The sequence below is a fragment of the Panthera uncia genome, chromosome C2, assembly GCF_023721935.1.
Source record: "Panthera uncia isolate 11264 chromosome C2, Puncia_PCG_1.0, whole genome shotgun sequence".
NCBI lineage: Eukaryota > Metazoa > Chordata > Mammalia > Carnivora > Felidae > Panthera > Panthera uncia.
In genome coordinates, this window is record NC_064810.1 from 6,818,064 (window position 1) to 6,842,237 (window position 24,174).

The following is a 24,174-nucleotide window of genomic DNA, read 5'->3' on the forward strand; positions in this document are numbered from 1 at the left end:
TGTTGATGCGTGCTTCTCCCTCGCGAAGTGCACGGTTCGACAATAAATCACATTTATACGTTTCTATCTATCTATCTATCATCTATCTATCTATCTATCTATCTGTCTATTTGGTGTGCATGTCCGTAGGCGTAAGTCTCCACCTCGTGGGGTTGGGCTGTTCCTTACACGGTGGCAGGCTCACAGTGTCATTCCGTGAACTCCGTCTTACGAGGAGGTTCGTAAGCGAACCTACGCGGGCGGCCTGGTGAGACGGCACGTTGTTGGTTGGCTCAGGTGGATTTGGACACCGACTGGAGAGAGTTTCTCCGGGTACAGTCAGAACCACTTGCATCAGGATTACCCGGGAGACTTGCGATCCGAAAATGCACATTTCCGAGTTTCCTGAACCTGGGTGTGGGAAGGGTTGGGGAGGCCACATGGTTGGCACGCTTTTTGGGTGACTTGCATGCAGAACATTGTTTGAGAAGCTCTAATCTAAATAGAAGACACTGAATAAGTTTTACCTGAACACAGGTACCTGTTTTTACCTGTTTTTAATAAAGGCGTGGGTGGCCGGGAAGAAGTAACCAATAGTTTCACGATGATGTTCCCAACAATTTTGCAAAATGAAGAGTCACCCGTTCGGGGGGGAAGGAATTTTGTCTTCCTAAAGCTTCTTCTCCCTTAGGGTGTATTTTGGGGACCTGTCATGGGTGGGGCACTAACGTAACATTGTGTGTCAAACATACTCAAATAAAAATAATAAAATAAAATAAGATAAAATAAAATAAAATGAAATAAAAAATGAAATAAAGTAAAATAAAATAAAATAAAATAATAACATAAAACAAACTAAAATAAAATAAAACAGAATGAATCTCAGGCTTCCTCTTCTACCACGCATCACTTCATCCATAGGAAAACCCGGGACCGTTAAGGGCACGAAATGCTGCGTGGGAGAAGAGGAAGCCTGAGATTCATTCTGACAAACTGAATCATAGTATGAGGCTTGTAGGCATTTGGCTGCATTGCTAACAACAGCCAAGACACCTGGGGTACGATGCAGGAATCTAACTTCCAGGTGTTTCCACGTCTGCCTCCCCAATTCTGCAAACACAGATCACTGTTCAGAAACAAATGGGTCCCCACTGCACCACTGGAGTGCACTTTTTTTTTTATTTCTGAGACAGAGAGAGACAGCATGAGCAGGGGAGGGGCAGAGAGAGAGGGAGACACAGAATCCGAAGCAGGCTCCAGGCTCCAGGCTCCGGGCTGTCAGCACAGAGCCCGACGCGGGGCTCGAACTCACAAACCATGAGATCACGACCTGAGCCAAAGTCGGACGCTCAACCGACTGAGCCACCCAGGCGCCCCATGGAGCTGGTATTCTAAAGAGCCTGGGCTTCACGATGCCTCACTGAGCACCTGCCATCAGGGACGCTGTCCCTCTGTGTGCCAGGTGTCCCTCTGGCAGCCACTGTAACTTTTGAGGTATTCACAGCGTACTTGGTGATGTGCTAACCAGCAGGGCTAACAAAGAGGAAGGCACAGTCTTCGTCCACTGTTCTTAAAAGTTGCAAAATGCTGACCAAAATGCAACGGGACCGCTGGTTTTAGCAGCTTACATCATTTTGAAAGATTGTTTTCCCTTTTCTGTTTTTATTCCCTAACATGAGTGCTGAAGCACTGGGCTTTTCAAACATTTCTACTTTTATTTTCCAAATAGCCACCCGGGGCACAAACACTCATGGTGATCAGAAGTCTCAGAAATCAAGAATTGCCACATTCGCTTCATCACTCCATTGACTGATTGCTTGCTTGCTTGCTTGCTTGCTTGATTGATTGATTCATTCATTCATTCACGGAGCGCTTACTGTGTTTCAGTCACATGAATACAAGCTCTTACATGATTCAAGACCCCTTTATTCTTGCCCCCCAAACACCCATGGCTGGAATTACTGGTATTGTGTCTTCCTCACACCCTCTGTGCTGGGTCCCTTCTCCTCAATTCATCAAGTATTCACTGAGCACTTATAACTCATGTACCCGTCACAGAGGAAGTGACCAAAGCCTGTCAGAAGTAGATAAGACCCATCCACAATGAAGTATGTAGTTCCTGACAGGAGAGTGTGGGATTCAGAGCTCAGATGACTGATTCAGGCAAATGTCACAAACATCTGAGGAATGAGATGGCTGGTCAAGAGGAGCTTCCTTTGTACCTTTCGTGGTACGATTCCTAAATTGTTTTGCAGCCTCTGTCATTTTTCTCTGCCACATCCTGTCCCCCCCCCACCCCGTCACTCTGCTCTCATGCTGCCATTGCTACAACCCAGTGTCTTCGCCCATGCTATTCCCTCCGATGGAATGCCCTTCTTCCTTTCTCTGCTAACAGATCCTTCTGCAAGGCAAATCCACTCTGTCTAGGAAACCAGCCTTGATCTTTTGGCAACTTCATGGCTTTTTTTTTTTTTTTTACATCTTACCAGTTCTTTTATTACCATGCTTTATTTTGTTTCGCACTGTATACCAGAATACACCTCATACTTACTTCGATATGCATATATTCATTCAATCCCATGAAGGATTTGAGATGCCTTGTGAACTCAACTACCGATAGACCCGCGAACCAAACCACTGATCAAAAAGAAATTAGGAGTCAGTACTGAGACAATTAAAACTATTGATGGAAAACCAAAGTCACGTGAAAGAATGAGGCAGCCATTTTGACCACATTTGACCACAAGCTTGGCCAAGATATTGTAGCCATGCTTCCAGTATGGCTTTGAGCTTCCTGGCAGCCAAAATAAAAAGTCATGTGGGAACATAATCCTTGTTTCTACAGAGAAGTTTCACAAGGAAGGCATTGTTTTTCTCAATTCTGCATCCCACACGCAGGATCCCCGGACTTGACACTCAGGGTCCACTGAGGCTATAGAGGGGACCATGGGACTATCTTTCTGATATAATTGCAGCATTGCGTTTCACCGGCCCATTTTCTTGTGACATCCTTTATGAACAGAATGAATTACACGAGAGAACGGCTCCATGCAAAGAACATGCGCCCAGCGGGGGTCTTTGCTGGTCTGGCTTATGGGAAAGTCAAGATTTTGAGTTGTTAGAGTCACGGAGGGCTCACATGGCTGTCACGTGATTCCTCCCAACATATGACATCTCCAAGCTGGGCTTGGAAAGCAAACGAGTACCAAGTGATAGAAGACTGTACTCACTGACCAAGTGCAGAGGGTAAACCTATTATGCTTTCGTCTTCTTAGAGGTCACAATTTCTGAGCCTGTCTATCCTATTAGATTGTGAGTTGGTGAATATGTCTTTCGTATTCTTCATCACCAGACAAAGCAGCGAGCTCGGGGCCTGTGTGCAGGGGTCAGTTAATGCGCATTTATTGAGTTCATGGTCATCCAGATTTAGTTAGCAGGAATCACAGGATCACAGGAGTTGGCAGTCCAAGACTCTTGATCTTAGTTGAACTTTGTATTAGGGTTCTTCAGAGAAACAGAACCAATCTCTCTCTCTCTCTCTCTCTGTCTCTCTCTCTCCTTTCTCTCTCTCTCCATCTCCTTCTCTCCCTCACCACTTTTTTATCCTTATGAGGAATTAGCCCATGTGATTATGGAGGCTGAGAAGTCCCACAGTCCACAATCTGTTGTCTGCAAACTGGGACCCCAGGAGAGCCAATGGTGTAGATTTTAGTCTGAGTCTTAAAGCATGAAAGCCAGAGACCTGAAGGCCCGAGATCAATGCCCCAGCTCAAAAGTCAGGCAAAGGGAGCAAATCCTCTCTTCCTTCCTCCACCTTTTTGTTCCATTTGGGTCCTTATGGGTTAGTTGGTGTCACCCACCCCCACAGGGGAGGGCAGGCTGCGAGTTTACTCAGTCTTCTAATTCAAATGCTGATTTCTTTTGGAAACACCCTTACACACACACCCAGAAATAATGTTTAACCAAATGTCTGGACGTCTCGTGATTCAGTCAGGTTGGCACATAAACCATCATAAACATCTCCCTTTAAACATGGGAACTTGGAGCCCTAGCTAGAAGCAAAGCAACTCTCTCAGGAACACTTGTGCAGGTGGGTGAGACCAGAGCCGCTACCCAGGCCTGTGCTCACGTATACCTACAGAAGTTGTTGGTAAGACCTCAAGCCTTCATTTTACTTCGTCATGCCACGAACCACTCCCACGGATCGCTCCCGCTGTGTCTACCTTATGGAGCGTGTTTCTATAAGCTTCTACTTAAATTGCTTCTGTGCAACCAAGTCAAGCAAGCAGACGACCAAACCAGTTAAACCTTAACTCCTAAAGTCCAAGTTAATTATCGTCCTAAACTATGAGCTGGGTAGTGATTGCAGAAACTGCCCTTGGGTTATATGTGTGACCGAAATCATAAATACAGAAATGGTGACGGCCCCTGTGCATCGAGTGCACACTGTTGTCAGGCACCGGGCTGTCCACTTTGTCCGTAAGGTATTATCTCATTTAAGCCTCGCAAAGCACCCTATGGTGTAGGCAGTATTTGTTGTTCTCACGTTACAGATAAAGAAACTAAAGCTGGGGAAGCCAAGATCATTGCTCAGCGTGTCTCAGCCAATAATTTGGAGAGCCAGGATTCTCATCCAGTTCTGTCTGATCCCAGAGGCTGAGTTCTCCTTCCCATGCCACTATCAAAATTATCCAGGGAAGAACACAAAGCCATGCCATGGTAGGATGTGTTGGTTAAGTTGTTGCAGAAATTCTAAAATGGGCTTTTCAAAGGGGACTAAGTAAAGAAGGAAAGACTGGAGATGTTCACAATAGTCTACTGTGTTGCTCAGCACGTAACCTGTCTGACTCCACAATGGCATTGAAAATGGCTTAGATTTGGGGCGCCTGGGTGATTCAGTCGGTTGAGCGTCCGACTTCAGCTCAGGTCATGGTCTTGCGGTTTGTGGGTTCGAGCCTGGGGCGGGCTCTGTGCTGACAGGTCGGAGCCTGGAGCCTGCTTCGGATTCTGTGTCTCCCCTTCTCTCTGCCCCTCCCATGCTCATGCTCTGTCTCTCTCTGTTTCTCAATAACAAATAAAAAATTTAGAAAAAAAATAAAATGGCTTAAACCTAGCGTGAGTGGCTGGCTGGACATATAATGAATTAGAAAAAAATTTTAAGATAGATGATTTTGGTTTGGTTTATTCTGTGTTTAAGTGACCCGTGGGACACCAGTGAGGCAGTATGGGGGTAGAGCTTAGGGTAGAGAGTCCTCTATCGGGGGTTACCACACCTGTGTTCTAATCTCTGCCATTTTTTAGCTCTGAGATCTGGAAAGTCACTTAATCTTGGCTTTCCTTAGCCTGCAGGTACACCCAAATACAGATGATAGTGATGCTTACTAAATATATATATATATATATATATATATATATATATGGTGTGTGTGTGTGTGTGTGTATATACACATATATATATATGCCATATATATATGACGCTGTATGGATTAAATGAGACAGCACATGTGAAGTGCATACACAGTGCCTAGGATACAGTAGGCCTCAAAAAATTACAGCTTTCCTTTTCATAGTTGGCTCAGGCATTTGGGAGAAGTTTCTAGACTCGAGATAGATCTGCAGATATAAGCATGTGGTGTCGTTTGAATTGTGCCCCCACAGAAAAGCTATGTTAAAGCCCTAACTCCCAGGGCCTTAGGACATTACCTTATTTGGAAGCAGAGTATTTTTAGGTTGAATCAAGTCAAGATGAGGTCATGAGGGTGGGTCTAATAAAATGACTTACGTCCTTATTAAAAGGGGAAATTTGGACCCAGACGCACAAAGGAGAGATGATGTGAAGGCGCACAGGGAGAAGCCCTGTGAAAATGGAGGCAGAGATTGGAGTGGTACAGCCGTCAGTCGGCAAATCCCACGCGTGGCTGACTGACCACCACCAAAAGCCAGAAGAGACAGGGGAAGGATTCTACCCAGAGCCCAGAGGAGGCCGGCCCTACTGACACCTTGATCTCGGACTGCTAGCCTCCACAGCTCTAAGATAATACATTTCTGTTGTTTTAGGCCACTTAGTTTATGGTTCTCTGTTACAGCAACGCTTGGTAACTGATATGCGTGCATGTTGTAGTTAGAACATGGGAGGGGCGCCTGGGTGGCTCGGTCGGTTAAGCGTGTGACTTTGCCTCAGGTCATGATCTCCTGGTTCGTGAGTTCGAGCCCTACATCGGGCTCTGTGTTGACAGCTCAGAGCCTGGAACCTGCTTCGGATTCTCTGTCTCCCTCTCTCTCTGCCCCGCCCCTGCTCACGCTCTGCCTCGTTCTCAAAAATAAATATTAAAAAAAAAAAAAAAAGAGGAACATGGGAGTAGATAGGAAGTCCAGGGGAGTGCCCATAGGGAGTGAGAACCAGAGGCAAAACTCTGGGGACACCAACATCTAAAAGATGGGCAAAGAAAGAAAACCCAAGCAGGAAGAAACTTTTAAGTGGAACAGGTCATTGTGTTTCTAAAACACGATGACCATAAGCTGTGTAACCATGGAATGACCAAGGAGAGGCAACAAGGGAAGAAATGAAGTAAAACAAAATCCCAAAAACTAGATAAACCATGATAAACCACTCCAGAAGAGTTGAGAATGACTCCACGCAGTGAGATATTTTGGTGTGTCAGAATGCCAAAGATATGTTTAGAGGCCAGCAAAACTGATTTAATCGTGTGTTTTTGAATAAAAGACATAATGAAATTATGTCTTCTCAAGCAGGCTAAGGATAGGCACATTTTCCTACAGTGTTTGAATCGTAGGGTGTTACATGATTAATATGTACAATCAATTTTTTGACAATTGGTTACGTAAAACATGAATGGAATAGATCATAGCATGAGCTAGGGTGATGGGTGCATTGGAAATGGAAACGTTTAAAGTAAGTCGGTAAAAAATAGGCCAAGAGGACTGGTGGTCCTGGTAAAATATTGAGCTTAAGAGGAGCTAAAGATGTTCCTCTGGCCCAGCACCTGGAAATGCAGATTGGAATCAGATACCCTTTGATACGCATAGCTGAACTGGGAAGAAAGTGCGTGAGTTCCTGAGGGACTAAAAACAAAGAGGGAGCTGAGAACCGAGTACTCCACCCTCCCGTTGTCACCAGCTTGTCACAAGTGGCATGGGTGGGGGTGGGATACCAATGTCTACACCACAGAGATTTGGGTTTTAAAGGGCCAGAAGATGAGGTCTTGGGCTGCACAAAGCAGAGAGTTGGATCCCTTCTCTCCCTATGCACACACACACCGAACTGTGTTTTCCAGCAACCCCAGGCTGAGGAATTAAGCAATGAAAAGTGGTCATGGGCTAATGATAACCTCAGACACCTGGCGGAAGTACCTGTGAACTCTTCCTGGACAGACATGTCTTCAGTCCAAACTTTACAGAATTCCTGCAGAAGAACATGCGTTGAAGATGACTCTGTAACTCCAAATTACAAAAAGAGGAAGAAACAATCTACCTAGACCGATACTCAGCAGAGACCACGGACCCTCAAGGACGTTAGATAATTGAAGTATGGGATTGAGAATATAAAGTAAATATATTTTAAAGTGGTTAAATACACAAAAGAAGGAACCCAAAAGAGAGGAGCAAGACGTTATGGAAAAGAACAGATGATTTTGAAGAAGCAGGAAGACTCCTAGAAACACAAAAAAAGGATTCGAAGGTATCAGAAACTCAGTAGAAGGGTTAAACAGCTGATCTGAAAAAGCCAAAGAGTGAATTAACGAAAGCAGACTTGCAGTTGTTTTCAGAGCCCATCACAGTGATGAAGAGAGGGGACATAGGAGAGAAGGTCAAGGGCAGGGAAGGGGCTCATGAGAATGTGCTGTGCAGATCTAATAGACATTCCAGAAAGGAGGGAATAAAAAGAACAGAAGATATGAAATATTTGAAGAGATAAAAGTAGCTATCTTCTGGGCTCTTCACTTTTTCTTTTTTTCTGCCGTAAACTCGCTTAGTAGTTTGGTGAAGCCAACGGGTCCTTTAAAATCATGACTTTAAAATAAGCTTAAGAGGAATATGTTGAAAACTACATTAAGAGTGCATTCTGATTCATTATGTAAATTGAGGGGGAAATAAAAGATACTTTCAAAGGGTCAGAGTATGTTGCTAACTGACCCTCACTTCAGGAAATAACAAAAGATTTAATAAACAAAGAAAATGGATCCTGGATGAAAGAGTGAGATAAGAAGAAAATGGGAGCAATGAAATTGGTTAATATAAGAATAGATCTAAAGAGAAATGGCTGTAAAATGATAACAGCCTTCTAAGTAGGCAGTACAACAACAGGGTAGAATGAAAACATTGGACAACATCATCATATAAGATTAAGGATGGATGATGAGAGTTCGAAACTTCTAAATTCCTTGCTTTCTTTGGGAAAAGGATATATTTGGTGATTAAATTTAGATTTTGTTTAAAGATTCACAAGAAATAAAACTAGAATGTTAAGCAGCCAAACCAAAAGAGAAAGGATGATAGCCAATTTGACAATAAATTATATTTAAAAAATTAAAATAAAAAATAAATAAAAAATACTCCAAAGTCAGTTAAGTGCTCTTTATAAAAACATCTAACACAAAGAAAGAGTGACAGCAAACAGATGGAACAAAATGTACTAGTCAAATTCTAAGCAAAACACACATGACAAAAGTGGAAATAGAAAGCAGAAAGCATTATTGGAGATAATTGAGGGTTAATACATAATCAAAAAAGGTTACATTTATGAAAACCATATAACAGTGATGAACTTGTATGTACATAATAACATAGGCTCCAAATCCATAAAGAACTGTAAGGAGAAAAAGATCCACTTTTGGTGAGAGATTTTAATTTGCCTTTTGCAGCAGTTGATCGATCAATGACATAAAAATTAGGTATATGTTACCAATTTTGACCCAATGGTTATTTATAGAAACCTACATGTAACAATTAGAGAATATACATTCTTTGTAAACTCTCCAGGGACATTTGTAGAAATTGACCAAACCCTATAGGCCACCAAAAAAGAACAACTGGAATAAAAGAATAAAAGGAAATTGGTGTCATATAGATTTCATTCGCTGGCTAATTCACTAATTTAAAACAAAAAATTAGAAATCAATAGCTATCAAAACGGTGACTGAACCTCATCTATGAATTAGGAAATTAAAAGGTTCAGAAACAGCCTCGGGTGTAGGCTTTTTGTGTTCAAATTTCAACCTGTGATACAGTGAAGCCCGAAGGGAGGCCAGTTCTATTGAGCCTGCTTTGTAAATGTAAAGCCTCCCCCTACAAGGAGACAAAATGTTAAGTCTTATTTTTGCAGGCTTCTGAGTGTCTCGGACAGCAGACTGGCAGACTTGCCCAGGGCTGGGTTTTATAAACAAAGATTTCATAGGGTTGTGATATGGCTTGGAGATACATTTTATGGTTTTGGTCCTTTATTTATTTATTTATTTTTTAATCTGAAAGCCAACATCTTACGCTGGTATTGTTCAAGAAAAATGTCACTCGGGGCTTATATTTTCACCAGTTTGACTCTTGCTTAACCTTACTTTTATTCATTCCTCTGGCAGGGGGTGGGGGGTCTGAAACAGGATGTTTGCCTGCATGAGGTATTCTGTTTCACAAACTGATTTAAATATCTACTTAATATTTTCCTGGCAGCCGTGGAACTCTACTAGGTCAGAAAACAGTTTCAGGGAAATGTAAAAATAAGTTCAGCCCTCCACCCACGCACTGCTTGCCACTCCCCCCGCCCCCAGCAGTAATTTAAAGGGTGCAACTCCTGACCTCCCTTGGACTATGGGGGCTTACCATTTTGATGTCCGTGAGATGTGGGCTGGTGACACAGATGTTTTCAAAACAATTGGACTGGAGGCTGAAAACCAAACAACCTATCTTCAGTGGTTCATAATTCATCTGACAGAAAGCACCTCCAAAAGCTTCTCAAAATAAAGCGATAAATCAGACCTCTGCGTTTAAAGGAAGAGGCTGCTCCTGCGATAATAGATTGTTTATTTCATCTCCGCAGAGTTTACGATGCGAAATCCAGCGTGTGGATGCATTCTTTCTCCGCAGTATGTTACTGTTGGCAGAGTGCTTTCACATTCATTATCTCCTTTACTTTTCTATTCCCCTGACATTTCACTTAATTACCCACAGAAGAAGGAAATGATTTCCAGAGAGGTTAACGTTTACATCTAGTAGATGGTTGAATCGGAACCCCCCAAGAGCCTTTTATTTGACCACCAAGTTTGGGGTACTCGATGTGATTATGATTCGATGCCTCAGATGTTTTCAGTGGCTCGGAAATTCCTGGACCATCAAGTCCAGCCTTCTTAGCGAGATGTTTAAGGCTCTCTTTGATCGGACCCTCCATCCTCCTCCATTTGTGTGAGCCCTCTGAAACCCTCCGCTGTAGCCACCCCTGGTTTCTTCCTTCTCTCTCAACACCTCTGGTGTTTCATGCCTCTGCAGCTATGAAGCCGGGCTTATGCTGCTCCCCTAAACTAAAGGGCTTCTCTGCTCTGTCACCTTAATTCTGTCAAATCCTTTTCATTAACCCAGGCTCAAGCCAAGCCCTTCTGGTGAAAAGTTTATGTTTTTCCTTGGCGTCTCTTTCTCCTGGCCGCCTCTGAATCCATAATCGTGTGTAGCAAATGCTCAGTAACTCTTACATGAGTTTACTTAATCTTAGTCCTTGTCCTGTGGGAGTCATGCCTTAGGTCCTTGGATTCTGCGTGTTGTTTTATGGAAGAGGAAAAGCAGGCTCCATCATGAGGTTAGGTGATGGGTTCTGAGCCTGGCTGCTCTCTGGAGGTGGAAGGTGTGAGATGGCACACCTAAACACGGGCAAAGGCGATACCTTGGCTGGGGTTCATTCTCTGGCCCCCTCCCCTTTCTCCTTCACATGCATAGTGGGGAATCGGAGAAGGAGGTAAGGTCTCTTGAATCTCCTGGGACCTCGTGAGCCTCCTTCAGTGACGGCAGGGTGGGACAGAAGAAGAAAACTTTGCTGACATACCATGAACCATGGAGGATACCCAAGAGACGCTACTGGGCTCTCTATGGCGTCGAAGGATGAGCTGGGACCCAACACATTGACTTGAACTCTCCAAAACGCGACCTACTGCTGTAGCATCCATGCTGGGCCGGGGTAGCTGGGGTGGGTGGGGCTCACTGGGGCGCTGTCATTGGTGCAGGGTGTGGGCTTGCAGTCTTGACGTCACCTCCCTACCCAGAGGATCGTGACAAGGGGTTACCCTTGACAAGAGCATTGAGGACAGATGGCCAAAGCAGGTGGTGAGTGTAGGTAAGGGGACAAGAAGGGGCTGGTCCTGCAGGCAGTGGGTGGTGTTTGGGCACAGGCATGGGGCGTGTGTGGCTGTAGGAAGACAGAATGGGGAATGGTTGAGAATAACACCTATGAAGACATCGGGACCCAGTGAACTAAGTGTCCTGTGCTTCGTGTTGAGGAGATTGGCCTTGTCCCTTGAAAAGGGTTCTCTGTTATGACACCTCCAGAGTAGGTCTGGAATAATGGCACCCCAAGGATAGGTCAGAAAGGAACATCCTCATTTATTCTATCAGATGACCATATTTGGTTTTTCACGTTCTTCGCTTATAAACGTATAGGACAGGGACGTGGAGATCCATTCTCAAAAAGATGCAGGAGTGGGGCGCCTGGGTGGCTCAGTCGGTTAAGCGGCCGACTTCGGCTCAGGTCACGATCTCGCGGTCCGTGAGTTCGAGCCCCGCGTCGGGCTCTGGGCTGATGGCTCAGAGCCTGGAGCCTGCTTCCGATTCTGTGTCTCCCTCTCTCTCTGCCCCTCCCCTGTTCATGCTCCGTCTCTCTCTGTCTCAAAAATAAATAAAACGTTAAAAAAAAAAAATTAAAAAAAAAAAAAGATACAGGAGTAACGCAACTTTGGATATCTTTATTCTTTTCAAATGAAAAAGATACCCATTAATCAACTGTAGAAGAAAGTGAGATTAAAATCTTACACCGTTGAAAGTTTTATAAAAACACCTTAACAAATATGCATATATGTAAATCCTTTGTAAGATCTTGTTTTGATTTTGAAACAGAGCAGAAAACGTTTTTATAAGCACCTTTTTAACCTGAGTACTACATGTTTATTGGAGAAATAAGAGAAAATGCAGTTTGGTGAAAGAGAAAAAAAATCTAAAAATCCCCATCACTTGTTCTCCAGAGATGGCAGTTGACATCTTTCTGCATGGCTCTCCCAAATTCTTTCCATGGATATATTTACATTTCTTCACAAAGTATAATTGTGCTTCAATCATGTTTTCAGACTTTTCAATTTAATTCACTTTGAGCACGTTTTCATATCGATATATTCTGCGGTATCATTTTAGTTTTCAAGCATCACAGAAACATCCCTAAATGTACTGCAACTTAACTCGTTTTCTTTCAGTCGGACATTTAGGGTGTTTCCAATGTCATGCTATTATAAACAACACTACAAAGAACATCCTTGAAAATAAATCATTGCGCACATCCTCTATTATTTCCTTATGATAAATTTCTAGAAGTGGAATTTTTTAGTTCAGAGACGATGCACACAGTTTTTTAAGGACATCTCAGACGTATCGCCGAATTGTTCATTGCAAAGGCGGTAGCAATTTATAGTCACGTCAGCGGTAGGAGAAAACAGCCGTTTCACCAACCAAAAGTGAGAACGTTGGAAATAAGAACAATACAGGTCAAAGAATTGGTCTCTGGGGTCTCGCCCGTGAGTCCCTGAAAGGAAAGTTGAATAAGCTGGGCTTAGCGAGGGAAACCAATTAACAGGACACCAAGGGACCACAGAGAAACGAGACTTCTCTTTTTTGGCTGTCTTCCTAAGGTGTCATTTCACTATTTTAACATGAACCCAGGGACTTGCAGGAAGATACTTATATATCATTTTTTAAATATCTGGTTATACCATTAAGAGAAGAAAATGCATTCCCAGAATGAACCGATTTCTAGGAAGTAGCTACTCCCCCCCACCACCACCACCAAAATAGTCCTTCTGGGTTGTTAAAAGGAGAACATAACAAAATAAAAACACAAAGGGTGGGACAGCAGACGGCAGGACCTTCTGTGTGAGTGTCTGCGACTGTCCTCTGCACAGAACCGAGGGGGATGAGGGCTTGAGTTGCGGATCATTAAATACGATCCAGCTCTGCATAACGAGGAATTATGACAGGGCCATGAGGAAAAAAAAAAAGAAGAAGAAGGAAGGAAGACCTTCTCTAAAAGCAGTCTGGGGTTTTGACCATTTTTATCCCTGAAGGTAAAACCCTGACCCGGTGGCGACGAGCCATCTGAACTTTCCTGGTGGACAAAGTTACCCTTCTGTGTACGCACTCAGTGTTTGCAGATGACCGGAGCGTTCCCGTGTGTTTGGGTTACAGAGGAAGGTACACACCTTCCTGTCATCTCAGGTTTTGTAGGTGATGCTCTCGTTGACACAGAGCTCTCCTTGGTGTTCAGATTCTGTGCGCTGATTGCTGGTTGAGAGCGTGAGTGTTACAAAACTGGTTGAGATCCGGTAGCAGCCAGAAAAACTGAGCGTGTGCATGCCCCACGACCCAGCAATTCCACATCTAGGTGCCCCCTTCAGGCCGGCCCTTCCCACGCTTCACCTGCACGCGGATCATCTCGAGAACCGGTGGAAATGTAGGTGGGGAGGGGCGCCCGAGACTCTGCTCCACACTTGGAGCAGCGAGGCCCCTGGGGGTGATGGTCTGAACCTCGGCTGCGCTTAAGAATTACCTGGGGAGCTTTTAACAGTTCCGATGCCCAGGCTGCCCTCCAGCAGGATGAAGTGAGAATCTCCGTGGGCGAGAGACCAGGCTCGGGCCCCCATCTCCGTGTGATTCCAACGTAGAGCCAGGGCTGTGGACCAGTGCCGATTCCTTCACATGTGCGGGGTGGGCACGGACGCTCGGGTGTTCGCAGAGAAGTGAATTGTGTCCACGCCTGTGAGGGGGCCCGAGGACTGCTTAGTTGACACTATTGTTTACTCCCACGTGGGTTAACTTGGACACATCTTGAAAATACACTGGTGGGTACCCAGAGCAAATCAGATTCCGTTCATGTGAAGTTTAAAAGCACAAACAGCACCGGAGGCCTGGGTGGCTCGGTGGGTTGAGTGTCTGACCTCGGCTCGGGTCATGATCTCACAGTCCGTGGGTTCGAGCCCCGTGTGGGGCTCTGTGCTGACGGCTCAGAGCCTGATAGGGTAAAAGTATTCAAATATACGTAGGGATGATGGGCACCAAGCTCAGAATGGTGGTTGCTTCATGGGTGTTGAGGCGGGGGAAGCTAGGAGGTGGATTCCATTGGATTTGAAGTCATTTCTTTCAATTAAAAAAAGATACGAGGGCCACCTGTTGGGCGTTCGACTCTTGGTTTCTGCTCAGGTCATGATCTCATGGTTTGTGAGTTCAAGCCCAGAATTGGAGCCTGGAGCCTGCTTGGGATTCTCTCCCTCCCTCTCTCTCTGCCCCTCCCCTGCTCATGCTCGCTCTCTCTCTCTCTCTCTCTCTCTCTCAAAATAAGTGAATAAGCTTGGGGTGCCTGGGTGGCTCAGTGGGTTAAGTGTCTGACTTCATCTCAGGTCATGATCTTGTGGTCTGTGAGTTCAAGCCCTGCATCGGGCTCTGTGTTGACAGCTCAGAGCCTGGAGCCTGCTTCTGATTCTGTGTCTCCCTCTCTCTCTCTCTCTGCCGCTCCCCTGCTCATGCACTCTCTCTCTCTCTCTCAAAAATAAAGATTTAAAAAATTTTTTTAAAAATTAAGTGAATAAGAAAAGAAATGAAATATTAGGGTGTGGATGGGAGGAGGGTGGGGGAGACAGAAGGAGGGAGAGACGAAAAATGGAAAGCAGAGAGGAAGCGGGCGAGAGGGAGGAGGCTCTGATGGTAGGATTGTCTGGAAGCCTCTCACTGTTACTGCTGTTTACTTCTGTAAACTTAAAACCTCTTCCAAGGGCACACACCATGCCCGACTCTTGAGTAGCCTGAAACGTTAGTAAGACCAAACAAAGTTCTAAAGCTATTAGCTACGAAGTGATTCCAAAGGATGACTTGTCCCTACACCAGATTCTCACTCATTATGACCGGAGCATCGCAACACGCCTGACCTCTAAGGGCCTGTCCACAGAACCAAGGTCAAGGCTCTCATTTTACATGTAAAAACAGATGCGGGAAGGGGATACAGTCTCTGGGGGTTGCAGCGAGTTGAAGGACCCTGGGATTCGAACTCTGGGCTCCTGCTCCCTACCTGGGTGTCTCCCATGTGCAAGTATTTTTTTCTTAAGTTTGTTTATTTATTTTGAGAGAGAGAGAGAGAGAGAGAAAGTTTGCATGCAAGTGGGAAGGGGCAGAGAGAGGGAGAGGAAGAGAAAATCCGCCAGTGCAGAGCCCGATGTGGGGCTCGAACTCACAAACTGCAAGATCATGACCCAAGGAGCAGTCAGACGCTTCACTGACTGAGCCACCCGGGTGCCCCTCCTACCTGCCGGTATTTGGGTGCCCTAAATATCCCTCTGCCCAGGCTGTTTGTGTGGCGTGTTCCTGGCTGTATTTCCACTGGGGATAATACAGTGGCTGTCCCACTGGCTGTGTCCTCTGGGACTCTACCCAGGTCCCCTCCCATATGTGGCAGTGGAGTGGGATGACACTGCCTGCCTGAGGTGGGGTGTTTGTGTGCCATAGCTGTGCGGTGAGAAGGTCCCCCAGCCAGTCCCCTACTCCTGCAGGTGCCTGATAGGTGCAAAATCAAACTCTCTGCAGGAAAAGCAGGAAACCACCCGCTCTCTCTTGGAAATACCAACCCAGGGGCGCCTGGGGGGCCCAGTTGGTTAAGCGTCCGACTTCGGCTTGGGTCATGATTTCACAGTCTGTGACTTCAAGCCCCGCGTCGAGCACTGTGCTGACAGCTCAGAGCCTGGAGCCCGCTTCAGATTCTGTGTCTCCCTCTCATTCTCTCTCTACCTCTCCCCTGCTCATGCTCTGTCTCTCTCTCTCTCTCTCAAAAATAAATAAACTTAAAAAAAATTTTTTTTAATGAAATAACAGCTCATATGGGGTGCCCGGTGGCTCATTTGGGTTAAGCACCGACTTAGGCTCAGGTCGTGAGTTTGAGCCCCCTATGTCGGGCTCTGTGCTGACAGCTCAGAGCCTGGAGCCTGCTTCAGATTCTGTCTCTCTGTCTCTCTTTGCTCCACCCCTGTTTTGCTCGCGCTCTCTCTCTCCCTGTCTCTCAAAAATAAACATTAAGAAAAACAATAATAAAAAAAAAGAAACACCAGCCCATGGGAGGCACTAGGGTTTTCGTTCACCTACGCTTGACTTCCAGTTTTGCGGTCAGTATTTTTCAGTATTTTGTATGAATCCTTTTTTTGCGTGACGGACGGTGATGAGCGTCTTCCTGATTTGTGTTCTGAGCTCTCGATGCCAACAGTTCCCTAAGGAAAGAAAATTTCCATGATTTTTTCATTTGTAAATAAATAAATAAAAATGAAACTAAGTGACAAAAATGAATAATAAAAAAGCCTGGTGCCTACGTGAAACTTCAGATGATCTGAGCCACGAGGGGCCAGTGGTGTTCCAGAACGATTCACTTTAAAGGCAGCGATTTCTGGGCGTGACTCAGATGGCTTTTTTTTTGTTTTTTGTTTTCTGGTTTTTTTTTGTCTTTCCCCCAAGACACTTGCTTTTGACAGGGCACCGCGCCTGTTTGGAAGCCTGTCTTCTAGAACAGTGGGGAAGGAGCCCCTCCGGGAAGCCGTGGCTGGCGGGGGCCCTGCCTGGGATGTGGTTCTGCCCTGGAAATGCGTCTTCGGGAGGCGATTAGCTGATTGCTTCTGTCCCAACCCCTTTCAGATCCTACACTGTGGAGTACGGACCACGTCCGGCAGTGGCTGGAGTGGGCAGTGAAAGAGTATGGCCTTCCGGACGTCGACATCTTGCTGTTCCAGAACATCGACGGGAAGGAGCTGTGCAAGATGACCAAGGACGACTTCCAGAGGCTCACCCCGAGCTACAACGCTGACATCCTTCTCTCCCACCTGCACTACCTCAGAGAGAGTAAGAGGGTCGGGACGGAGATCACTGGGGTGGGGGTTCTTGCCAACCCGAGCTGAGGGGGTCCAGTCCAGTCTGTGACAGCTTCTTCCCGCCCTAACCCAGTTCTCACTTAGGATCTGGGAGAACCAAACGCTTACGAGGCCACGATCTAGGTACACATGTGACAAGCGGTCAAGCGCTTTTCCCAGAAGCCTGAGGGGTCACACGAGGCTTCAACTGCCTCCCCCTGGGTCACCTCCACCAAGAGGATCACGTGGCAGAGGGGAGCAGAGCTTCCTCTGGTCACACACTATTGAGTCCCCGTGGTGTCCCACACTAAAACGGAAACAGACGGAAAGGCCCCCGATGGGAATTACGGGGCTCATCCTCCCTAAAGCTAAACCAAGCCCCCTCCCGGTCCCACCTGAGCACAGAGTGAGAGAAGTTTCCAGTTCGTATCATGACATGTGGCTTCACCTGACCCAGTGGGAATGGCATATTGGCGATTGGAGGCACGAATTCACCCGGTTTGCTGTATGGTTTAATTTTTCAGACATCAAGCATGGTTGGCAGGAGAGGGAAATAGCACAGCAGGGGGCTGGGTGTGGACTCCGGTGTAAATGCTTTGCCTGGCATCCCGATCACTTGTTCCCCGAATTAAATATGGGCCCACCTAGGTTTTAACACGCTAACCAGCCGCAGGGCCATGGAGAGATTTCCGAGCCGCTCAGGAAAGTAGGGTGGGGGTGGGGAGGTGTTCTTCTTCTTTCTTTCTTTCTTCTTCTTCTTCTTTTTTTTTTTTAAGGAGGGTAATTCTCTCTCTCTCTCTCTCTCTCTCTCTTTTCATTTTGATGTCGCTTTTGTTTTGTTTTCTAGCTCCTCTTCCACATTTGACTTCAGATGATGTTGATAAAGCCTTACAAAACTCTCCACGGTTAATGCATGCTAGAAACACAGGTAATGCTGGGCCTGCCCCTTCCCCACAGGACACGCGCAAAGCCTTGTCCACAGATTGCACTCTTTCAACGTGGATGGCGGGCCGGTCAGGGCATCAGGAAGGCAGAGCAGAGGGGATGCTCGAGGGGTTCTTGATATGCAGGAGGCTCTTGCTGAAGTACCAGAGCCGGCCGGCAGGGGGCGCCCATTTTGGTTTCTGAGCACTCCCCACCCCCTTGGACCATCAAAGGACTTCTTTCGACCAGGAGAGGCGCAGAATTAGCCCTTAGCCGTTGCCTTACCTCTCTTTTGCTGGATTACAATCTGCCGCTGTGCTGACTGTAGAAACTAAAAGCATGTTCGATATAAAGGGGGCCCTTGGGGTTCTTTTTATTTCTTTTTTGTTCGCAAAGGAACGTGTACTAGGACAAGCAGGAGTTTTATTTTTTCCTTTTAGGAAAAGTCTTAGGCCACTTGACTCATCCTGACTTTGATCTTCTTGCACGGACTCTGGACGTTTGCAAAGGGCAGGAGGAAAGAAAGCTCGTTCGTCACTTTTCGGGAGCTTGGGGCTGAAAGGAGACTGCGTTGTCATTTTGGAGGATATGAAATCAGTTACTAACCCAATCCCTGCTATCCCGTCTCTAACCACAGATTCTGCATTTTATCTATTTATTTATGGCCTGAGGCTAGTCGAGTTGAACAGGATGCTTCATCCCCGCTAACCTTCCCCATCCCCCTCATGGTCGAGGCTGGCTTTCTGCGGATGAATGTGTCCGCGGCTGGCATCCGCCGTCTCCCTCCTGATAGAGACAGCTACCGAAGCCTGGCCACAGGCTGCTCACCCCACTGTGTCAGCCGGCAGGGCCCTTCTGCCACCACTCAGGCCGGGGCGGAAACCATCAAGGCTTGGGTAACCCCATCGTCGGCAAAGAAGCCGATTCATGGCCAGCCTCACACGGAAGTACAGCCGTGTTCCCAAAATGTGTAACGTGAGCGAGTCCGGTTTGGGCGTTACAGTGAGATAGATGGCTCCTTTATCTTGGTCCTCCAGATTCAGGACATTGTGCTTTTCACTGAAAGTGGAAAAAAAAAAAAAAAGCTTGGAGTCAGTCGTATGCTTTTTCACTGTAGGTTACACACGTCAGCCTATTAATGACCTTGTGGCCAGAAAATAACAAATAACTTAGGCCGAGTGATTTCCCCCTCTTCAGAACCCCCTTGAGCGACACATTTTCTGATCATTTCACAGTTGTTTAGAAAATTTATAACAGTGAGTGACAGTTTCGAGAACGCTCTGCTTTCGTTACTAGTGTTACTGTTAAACTAGAAGCAATCGAAGAACGGGAGGACCGATTCCAAATGGACTGAACTGTAGAAGGGGATTTTTTTTTTTCCTGCTCACAACACGGGCAGTGGATTGAGACAGAGAAGGGGACACACGCATTTGAAGAGAAATGTGGACTTATTTTTAATAAGATCCATACATTCTTTGGCAAAAAAAAATATTTGTAATTCTTTGGGACTGTTTTCCAAGGGCTCCGTAAAACGTTTCTCTGGATTTTTATGCAACTTATAAATGAAAATACGCACCATAGAATTTTTTTTTTTTATAAAGTGAGATGGTTGGGGGTGATGGGGGACACACAGATGCGCTTCAGCAAGAAGCCATACCATCAAAACACGGGACACTTTCTGGCAAATGGGACGCAGTATAGCCCGACATCTATTTCTGTAGTCGGAATCAGTTTCTGCCCCCGTTTGCTTATCCCTTCCCCCCCCCCACCCCCTGGGAGTCCCAGATGGCCGGCTCCAGGGGGTCCCCTCCCTTTGGTGTCACAGGGCAGAGTTGATTTGGTTGCAGGAGATCAACAACCACAACAAGAGACCTTCACATGTTTTGTCTTTCCTTTTGTCTGCAGGGGGTGCAGCTTTTATTTTCCCAAATACTTCAGTATATCCTGAGGCCACGCAAAGAATTACAACTAGGCCAGGTACGAAAAACACCCCTGTGTGATCTGTCCCTGCAGAGACATCCTGGGATGTCCCGTGAGATCCGTGACCTAAGTCACCAGAGTCAGAGGGCGCGGATCCTGGGTCTGAAGGGAGTCCTGAGCAGTCTTGTTCTGCCCCTGTGAATCTGGAGCCCAGATTCCATCAGACCGTTTCACTCAGAGATCACACTTCAGGTCCCTGACCGCAGAATTAAAAGCACATCGGCCCCTTAACTAGCTGCTCTGAAAGGCAGATGGGCAAAGTTGGCACCCTGGAAGCCCGGCGGAAAAGCACCCGCCCGCGCGCCAGGTGACAAAAGCATGCGCGTCCTCGGGGGAACACAAGAAGCACGAGGCGTCCCCATGGTGTTAGTGATGGACTCTCGGCATGTCACGAGAGCCAGCGGTTCAGAGCAGAGGCATGTCATAGGTGATATTTACATCGGACTCTTTATGTCTTTCCTGATTGCTCTAGGTAATTGATTTTCATGTCATGCGTGAAAGAATAAATATTACCAAGTGCTTACTAGTGACAAGCGCAGTGTTACATTCTGGGCCAGACTTCAGAAAGCTTCCTGTCTGCTGAAGGCTGGCCTGTTCATTCCACGATGTCCACGGAGCGCCTCCTGGGCGTCAGCCGCGGAGGGGACGTCGGAAACCAGCTCACAGGCACACATCCGGGCTTTGCCTGAAGCTCTAGATGTCGCGGTTGAGCCGCCTAGAGCCAGAGATAGACTCACACATAAGTGTCGAACCTCAAGGGCTGGCAGCATAGAGCAGATACGCCCCTGAGACTCTAACCTGAAGAAGTTGAGGCATCAACTTTGATGGCAGAGGCTGTAGGACCAGCAGCGGTTGCAAACGTACCTTCCATGAGAGCGGGAAGGACGCTCTCCAGAGGAAGGGCCACCCGCCACAGGAGGATTAGATGTTGCCAGGTGGGGAAGGAGGGGGAGGGCATTTCAGATCAGGAGCAGCGTGGCTCAGACCTCGGTCCCCTCACCAGGACTTGCACCGATAACACGCCAGCCCGCCAGCTGAGGAAATGGCGAGTCAGGGTAGGGGGCTGGTTTTTCCATCGTCACTCATGCCTCTGGAGTCATGCGTTCCTAGACCCAAGCTGTCGCCCTTTGACCTCTGTCCCACACCCAGACTACATAAGACTCCATTTGGATTGGTCCGGGGCATTAAGTTTCGCACGGTCGTTTCTTTCCAGTCAGGAGCTCAATAGCATGGGTGAAGAAGCTTCTCAGAGCTGTTCCCACCCTGACGCTGTCCCGTTACTTCCACAGAGCCTTGAGGCTGGCCATTCCCTCCTCTCTGACCTCAGAGGAAGGATTTGCGCCCCTCTTCCTGGGGAACACGGTGGAAAGGTTTAGCTAAAGTGCTTCGTTCCCTCTGTCATGGAGGAGACTTCACAGGCCATTTACTTGTGGATCAGATTCAGGGTCTAGAATGACCTGGACTGGCCCTGAAGAAACCCACCGTTCACCTCTGATAAATGCATCCTTGGGAGAACATAGGGAAGTATAGGAAGATCACAACGGTTTTGTGAGCATTTAAAATCCATTTCCATCCATCCTTAAAAGAAGAAGAGCTTTCCGGGAAGCTGCGGGCCATGGTTTGTTTGCTTGCTTTTGCTGGTTTGTTTGTTTGAAGCTGCCTCATGGATGTGTCTCACTGAGTCGCAGAATCCAGGGATTGTGAGCTGGGCTTGGGGTTTTGTCGAAAGGTCACGACGTTGACCAGATCCGTTGGTTACAGCCCAGTGGTCAGACCAGCTGGCTAATTGCTTGCTAGTACGTAGAACAGTGGATCCTGGAACTCCTTTTTCTTTATTCGCATCTGAAGATACAGTAGATTTGGAAGATTCAGCTTTCCAGGTGTGTGGGGGGGGGGGGGGGCGGGGAGTAGCTGGGAAGTGAAGGCTGGGACACGCCTCTGCGCTCTGGCCACGCTCTTCCTTGGGGCCTTGATTTGTGCGTGACCCGCAAGAGATCACACTTCCCTAGCTCCACCCCAGCAAAGTATGTTTCTGAGACTCAAGTTTGTAGCAAAAATACCTGTTTTGACGACCCCTCCTGTGACTGTCCAGGGAGATACAGATGCTTGTATACGCGCTATAAGGAAGTTGAATCAGACTGAACACGCCCGAGCTCTTTGCTGAACTATCCAGGGGTTTGACCTTGGAGAGGAGAGTTGCTTCTCCGCTTAGGTGGACGCAGGGATGGACCTTGAAGGATGTATTTGTGAGTCGGAAAGCCCGTCGGGGTGGAGGTGGAAATCTGGCACTGGCCCTGGGGAAACAGGTGCTGCAGGGCGGTTCCCAGACCGGCTGGGATCCAACTGTGTTCCTGGGCTCAGAAGTGTCTGATGCCGGCAGAAGAGGTGATGGCTGACTCCCCCCTGGGAAGAGGCCCCTGGGGCCCTTGGGAATAGAGACCCGAGTTCCCGTTCCCCTGCACTCCTGGTTTGCTCCGCCATGACCTTCATGGCCGCTCCATTTCTGTAACCTCCCAGCCATGGGAACAGGGGGCTTCCTCCACCCACGCGTGCCCAGTCCCCTCCCCCATGCTTCCTGTCCCTCCCTGCCTCCTCTCCTTTCTGCCCTGTGTAACCCACCCCCGGGCTGCTGACCCCAATCTCCCTTTTCCTTTCTTCCTCCTGGCCTTCCTTCCCAAATGGGTCACTTCTTCCGGGTCCCCCAACTGCTTACCCCATCAAGTCGCTGTGCCATTGCAACCGAACCCCACATTTGGCCAAGACTGGTGACCTCCCAGACAACCACACGTGGGCATGTTACTGCTTTGTCCATGTCTCTCCCTTCTCTTCCCAGGCTGGCTTCTATTCGCTTTTCCCAAATGTTCCTGATTCAAAATGCACCCTCCCTCGTGATCCCTTTGTTGACTTAGCATTTAGATCCGTCTCTCTCCTACTCGTAAAAAGTGTTTGCACGTAGGCGTGTCATTTTACATTCTGTTTTTGATGATCATGATTTTAGGGTGCTTCATGTGTTTCTTGGGTTGCAGGCACCTTCCTTCCTTGCTGAACACGTGCCTTCGGGAGCCATGGCCCTTTGAGGTCTCAAGTGACATAAAAGACATAGGTCTGACCCACTGAAACTTGCAAGCTGGTTTTTGACCCCCTGCGGCATGTCAGGAGCAGTTTATATGAAAGCCATGGTGGGCACCAAGGGGGACATTGTGCAGCCCCGTCTCTCCTCCTCCACCATCACGCAGTCCCCAGAGCATCATGCACGTCTAGGATGTTATCCAAAGACACTGGAGGCTTGAGCCGGCACGTGCAGCCTTAACTTTCACTTTTAAGCCAGTGCCCTTCAGGGGTGTCTCAGAATCTTGAACAACTCCTCCTTTGGCATTCACAACTGAGTGACATTTCGACGTCACCCGTCAAGGCCAGGCAGCAAATGCACGTTCTCCTCAGTCAGGCCCTGTGGAAAGTCTGCATCCTGGCTCACGGCTGGAAACGCACCCTCTGCTTTCCCTCTGGTTAGACCGTAACCACAGAGGTCTGCAAAGCCAGGAGAGAAAGCCGTGCACAACGCTCCCAGGTCTCCATGTCTTTGATGGGGGATCTTAGAAGACCGTAGGAAGGTCTGGAGGAATACAGGAGAGGGTGACTCAGCCACATCAGGGCGGACTCCCAAACTTCCTTCCATTAAGTAGGTGTTTATCAGGTGGTTCTGGGCAGCAGCTCTTGGCCTTTCTCTTTGCATTAGCCTCTAGGTTCATGGACAGCAGGCAAATCTCATCTGTTCCTACCCAACCCAGCCAGGGCCCTTGCACACTGCTTTGCAGATGCCGCATAGATCCTGCAGAATGAAGATGAGCTCTCGCATGGTCCAAGTTCCGGTTCATTAAAAAATAAAGTGGGCGTGGGCATACTGTGAAGGCTAGAGGGCTGTTCCTCTGTAAGCGTGATGAAAGCAGAATATAAAACTTGGTGAACTTCACCCCGCAGGATGCAGCATAGAATCTATATGTTGTCTTGATTCACTGATGCCCAGGGAAGGGAGAGGGTGGGGGGAGGAGGAGTCTCTTTCCAAATCAAGAACCGATCCCAGCTCCCAGGAAATAAATCAAGGTGCTGGTGTGGAGGGACCCGATGCTAGTCAAACTCCCGATTTTTAGTGTCGTGCTTT

General features: G+C 47.2%; 1 protein-coding gene across 5 annotated transcripts in view; it reads left to right on the top strand.

The window, feature by feature from the left end:
* ERG (ETS transcription factor ERG) overlaps positions 1 to 24,174 on the top strand; it is a 112,303-nt gene that overhangs the window by 73,369 nt on the left and 14,760 nt on the right. For 2 of the 5 annotated variants that reach the window (XM_049629238.1, XM_049629241.1), the window contains 3 exons: positions 16,900 to 17,103; positions 17,959 to 18,039; positions 19,941 to 20,012. In XM_049629238.1, the coding sequence (XP_049485195.1) occupies positions 16,900 to 17,103; positions 17,959 to 18,039; positions 19,941 to 20,012 (357 nt within the window). The remainder of the gene's footprint in view (positions 1 to 16,899; positions 17,104 to 17,958; positions 18,040 to 19,940; positions 20,013 to 24,174) is intronic. The other 3 variants (XM_049629239.1, XM_049629242.1, XM_049629240.1) reach the window with 2 other exon arrangements.